General features: G+C 37.7%; 1 protein-coding gene across 1 annotated transcript in view; it reads left to right on the top strand.

Annotated features, from left to right (window-relative positions):
* ALG13 (ALG13 UDP-N-acetylglucosaminyltransferase subunit) overlaps positions 1 to 5,534 on the top strand; it is a 62,015-nt gene that overhangs the window by 35,566 nt on the left and 20,915 nt on the right. Inside the window, exons 21-23 of the mRNA XM_077763050.1 lie at positions 1,822 to 1,854; positions 1,957 to 2,012; positions 5,459 to 5,530. Of these exons, the coding sequence (XP_077619176.1) occupies positions 1,822 to 1,854; positions 1,957 to 2,012; positions 5,459 to 5,530 (161 nt within the window). The remainder of the gene's footprint in view (positions 1 to 1,821; positions 1,855 to 1,956; positions 2,013 to 5,458; positions 5,531 to 5,534) is intronic.

The raw sequence follows: 5,534 nt of genomic DNA on the forward strand, positions 1-5,534 counted from the left end.
TTCCATTTTATAAGGCTGCTATAAAACAAAGAATTTGCCTGGAAAAGCCTACTTAGAACTTTATTATTCATTATATCCTGTTGGTCATCTACTAAGTATATTTATAATTTAATCTATTTAACTGTATCCTTCAAAGGAATGTGGTATCCTTGTGTATTATATGAGGAAATTGAGCTTCACAGGGTAAATGACATGGCCAACATCATACCTTGAGTAAGTGGCAGAGATTTAGCTTTTTTAGAATTGCTTTATTTAGATATAATCTGCATAGCATATAATTCACCTATTTAAAAAGTTTGCAATTCAGTGATTTTAGTATAGTCACAGGGATAAATGACAGTCACCACAATCAATTTTAGAACATTTTTGTCACCCCCAAAAAATCCTGTACTAATTAGCAGCTGCTCCCCATTTTCCACCCCAACGCCTCTCCCCCTCAACCCTTGACAACCACCAGTCTACTTTCTTCTGTCTTAATGGATTTGCCAATTCTGGACATTTCATATAAGTGCAATCATGCAATATATACTCCTTTGTGACTGGCAGAGATCACTTGAATTTGGGTTTGTCCAACACTAAAGCCTATATGTATGTTCTTAAGAGTTGCTGGAGTGCCTCTCACTATGGGGTGTGCTTATTTTTACCATTTTATTGTAAAATGATCTGTGAGCAACAGACAGTTCTACTGAAATAATTCTGTAGGAATTGGGTGAATTAAGGTGGTGTGAGGCAGTCTCAATGACTTGACTTATCATTCAGGTTCTTTATTTTCTTTATGTTCTTCTTTTTACTACTGATGTAGAAGAAAAAAGTTATTTCTGGGAATTTAATGAGGATAAAACATCTAGCACAAGAATGATCTGTGAAGACTTTGTCCCCATGCATGTGCTTAAGGATGTGTATTCTCTGCTCTTCTACTCAGCATGACCCTTTTGTCTTTTCTTTTAGCTTAGTGGGTACCTTCAGATGTACTGCTCACCTGTAGTGGCATATTCAGAGTAATCAAATCTTTGTTCCCACCGCAAATCTTGCTGTCTGGATTGGTTGCATGTATGTGTTTAATAAGTGACATGTTTAAGAATCAAATCCAGTTTTGACCTGTCGGTTTTTATTTGGTGGAAAACTGTCCAGTTGATGATTAACTTTTCTTTGCATTTCAATGGTATTGTAGTTTTAAAGCAAAATATTTTAGTTTACTGAGCCATCCTCTGAGAACAAACCAATTTTAAATGTATTATTTACTTAAAACAGGCTGAGAAACAGATGAGGCATGATACACCCCTTTAATGTCTACTTAAGCAAACTATGGGTCACACTCATTACTTTATAGACACCACTTACTATATCTATATCAAGCACCATGTTCTGTTCTTTTTACCCCCTGTGAGCTGAGTACTATTACCCCTGTTGTATAGTGCAGAAATTGATGCACAAATATTAAATAACCCACTTAAAGTGATGTTAAGTTCTAGAAGTTAATCGGGATTTAAATCTAGACAGCCCTAACTCCAGAGCCAGTGAATTTAATTGTCGTACTCTACTGCTTGACTGGAAAAATTAGATACAGCTGGGTTTTTCACCTCTGCCTGAACTCTTAGGAACTAAGGAAGTTTTCAGAGGAGAAATTTGTCCTGCTTACTGTCAATCCTTGGCTTCCATATCTGTTGACTAGTATGAAATATCAAATCACTTGTTTCAAGGACATAGACATTTTAGTTTTGAATATATATCTATAAAACTTGAGAAAAAGCAAGTGCTGGCCATCTGGCTCTGCTGAGCTAAAAAGTCCTACATAAACACTTCTTCTGTCTTTTTTCGTAGGGAGATATCATGAAGATTATAATTATCCTTCAGGTCAGTGAGATCTAGATATACTCTGACATTCTTCATTTTTTATACAATATTAAATTATAAAATAATGCTCATGTTTTACTTTACTTTGGCTATATTCTCTAGAACCAGACTATGAAACTTCAGGTGTTTATAGCACAACTGAATCTACAGCAAACTTGGTAGGTATTTCATAATAATGGCAAGCACTTCTGTCTCCTACTGTGTACTACTAGGGCACTGTTCTCAGAGCTATATATAGAAATATATTTAAATCAGAACAACCCTATGAGGTAGTTAGGGTTTCATTCCCATTTTGTAGATGAAGAAGTTAATCTACATCTGACATTAATCTATTTATAGATAGTCCTAATGTTTTGGTAGAAGAGGAAATTCAAACACTGGCAGTGATGATTTTTTTTAGGGGTTTTTATTATGATTTTTAAGTAAGAGTGGGCCACAAATCTTAATTACTTCACATAACAAAAGTTTGTTTCTTGGTTATGCTTCACATGCACTGGAGGTCTGCAGGAGGGCTCTGCTCAGGGACTTGGGCTGATAGAAGCTCCATTCATTGTTGCCAAGGCAGGAAACAAAAGGTAGTGAATGATGCACTGGCTCTTACAGCTTCCACCTGGAAGTGACACATGTCACTTACTTTTTCATTTACCAGAGCATGCTCCACTGAAGAATCTAATTTCTATGTGTCTGAAAGTCAAAAAGTTGGAAATATTTTAACAGCAATAAGGACTATAACATTCAACTCAAACTCCCTCCCACAGGCGAAATACTTGCTTCCACCTCAAGGGGAGACAATCCAGAAATCTTATTTGGTATAATTAAACTCAGAGCCCAAGGTTTCTCGGAAATATGTAGTATTCTCTGAATTGGGTCGAGATGTGGCTCATCATCTGGAGGCCTAAAACCAAAGATACAAAGTTATTTAAACCCTATATACCCAATTTACAGTGGTGGAGCCAACTGAAAAATGGCAGTAAAAATTCTCATTCAGAAAGAGGGTAAAACGGGAGAAACATAGCTCATGGCCTGTAGGTTACATCCTGGACAGACAACCTAGACGTGGGGAACTCTTCCTTGGAGGGGCTCTCTGATTCATTGTTTTCTGGGGCTCTTGGTTGCTCCAAGGCCTTTCCTTCCTTGGCCATATTTGAAGTAGGCATTGGAGAATAGTCCTTCTTGGCAGCTGAGCAGCTTTCTCAGCCTGCTTCTCAACTCGGAGAAAATTGGAGCCCAAGGCTTGTTTTATCTCAGTTGGATGGTTTTAGTTCTGCTCATAGTTTCTTTGGCTGCGTGATTAATTTATTATGCTGCTTATCTGTTTGATTCCTATTAGTTTTATATGGAGTAGCCATACTGACAATTTTTGTTTTATCGATGTACCACTTAGATTTGCTCTAATTTGCATCCTTATCCCTGTGTCTCTCTCTACTTGACTGCAAGTACCTTGGGCTTCTCAGGGATGGAGAAACCATACTTTCGGAGGCTTTTCCATGAACCGTTTTGTCCAGGAGCAAGGGTTCAATGGATGTTGCATCCTTAGTTGGACTCTTGCTTTGAGATATCTTAAGGCAGTCAGATTTTAACAGTGATTTGATTTTTGCTTCAAAGCCAAGGCTTTAACTACTCTTCATTGTCCAAAGCTCTTAACAATTTTATATTTTACAATTTAGGGTTGAAGCAGTTGCCTCTTCAACCGTGTAAGTTCCTGTATTCAAGGATTCTCTATTCCCTTTCATTCCTTTCTAGAAACTACTTTTCTATACACATATATCTCAAAATATGTTGCTGAACTCTGCCACTAGTAATCAAAACCAAAAATGAACCTTGTTTTCCAAATCTCCCCTAGGAGCCACAAGCTCATAATCTCCTTTTCAAGTGATGCTTTTGTTATAGTAGCACCCTACTTCTAATTACCAAAATATCATTTCTGTTCACCTAAGTTATGCTGCAGTAACACCCTCCCCACAAAAAAAAACAATCTCCGTGGTTTAATGCATAACAGTTGTTCTTGTTAATGTTCTGTGTTTAGTGTAGGTTGGTAGCAAGCTTTTGTTTGTCATAGTCACTTAGGGGACCCAGGCTAATGGACATGGGCTTTTACAGTTACTTTGGAGGACTAAAGGTAAACTGGCTTTTAATATTTCTGCTCATATTTCATTGACCAGATACATCACATGGCCACACCTGACTTTAGATGGGGCCAGGAAGAACAGCTGACCATGTACCCAGAAGGAGAACTGGACTATTATTAAGAACTTGAATAACAACCCTCTGTTCTCTGTGGTTAATCTTAACTTCACATACTGAACTTTTGTTTTCGCTGTTCAGGTGATACATCTTAGGAATGAAGAAAACCATGATATGTGATTCTCTTCCCCTTATTTCTCCTTCCCTTTCCTTGTCCCTTCTAGAGGAATAGTTTTTCCTCTCACTTTGCCATTACTACCTTCATCATTGTCTTTTTATGCTATTTCTTGAAATAGCCACCCTAGTGATTTCTCACCCCAGTGAAAAAGTAACCAAAAATCTCACCATCAAGTTTGACCAGAGTAGATACTTTCTTTCTGTCCCTTTATCATTTGTCACATGTTCCATTTTGTTCTGACCTTCCATTATCATGCATCCCCGGTAACTTTCAGTCTCTTCAGGATGTGCTCCACTCCCACACCCCCGTCATCAGGCTGTTTTTAAGTAATTTTTATCACAGCATGCTGTGGGGAGAGGACCAGCACAGGACTTAAAGAAGTCCAGGCTTCAGAGCGTTGTAACAAAGCTGTGAGCATTTATTGATACTTCTTATTTCTGTGCCCAACTCGCAACTGAATCCTTCTGCAGAATTGTTTAGCATTCACACTGGGCTTTCTGAGCCAAAGCCAGAGTTTGCTTTCTGTCAGGTGTGTTGGCTGTACTTGAGCCCAAACTTTAGAAATGTTCAGTCTTAGATCCATGTTAACTTGGGCTCATCTTTGTCACAGTGTGGTTCTTCGTGTTTTCTGTGATTCCTTCACTTGATTCCCTCTGTGTTAATTTCATTAGTAAACCAATTTCTGCTGCTAGGTGTTTTTTTTTTTGTTTTTGTTCTCACACTATTTGTCCTACCTAACTCTGAGCATTTTAAAATCGTTTTTACTTTCACAAAGGTGTTGAGCCAGAAGGAGTGGTAGTCAGAGTATTCTCCATCCTGCTTAGATAGGATACAGATGGATAACCAGATAGCTACACTTGTCCCAAGCTACATCTTTAGGTGGAATGCTCTTTTAGCAAAACTGTTGTTGGTCCTACCGATTTTGAAGCTTTTAAAAAGGTAAGATAGGCCACTGAGAAATGTTTAAATTACAGTTCTCCATTCATTTTAGGACCTTTATTGAACTAGAATTGGATATAAGGATCTCTATAGATAGGAAATAGCACAGTTACCTAAATCAGGCACTACAGTGATACCTTTTGGAATGTTCTCTTAGTAGTTGCTTCAGAATCTGAATACTTTCAGGACAGATCACTTTTCACCTAATTTAAGGAGATAGTGAAATAAAGCAGGTCTCTTATTAATGTGCTGTTTAGTTTCTTGATTTACCCTTATATAACTATACTTCTGTATTCATTAAAGTCTCTTCAGGACAGAAGACCATGTTCTATGTCTCCTCAGGATACAGTTACCTCTTACAACTATCCCCAGAAGGTAA

The sequence above is a fragment of the Crocuta crocuta genome, unplaced genomic scaffold (genome assembly GCF_008692635.1).
Source record: "Crocuta crocuta isolate KB4526 unplaced genomic scaffold, BGI_CrCroc_1.0 scaffold1112, whole genome shotgun sequence".
In the NCBI taxonomy this organism is placed as follows: domain Eukaryota; kingdom Metazoa; phylum Chordata; class Mammalia; order Carnivora; family Hyaenidae; genus Crocuta; species Crocuta crocuta.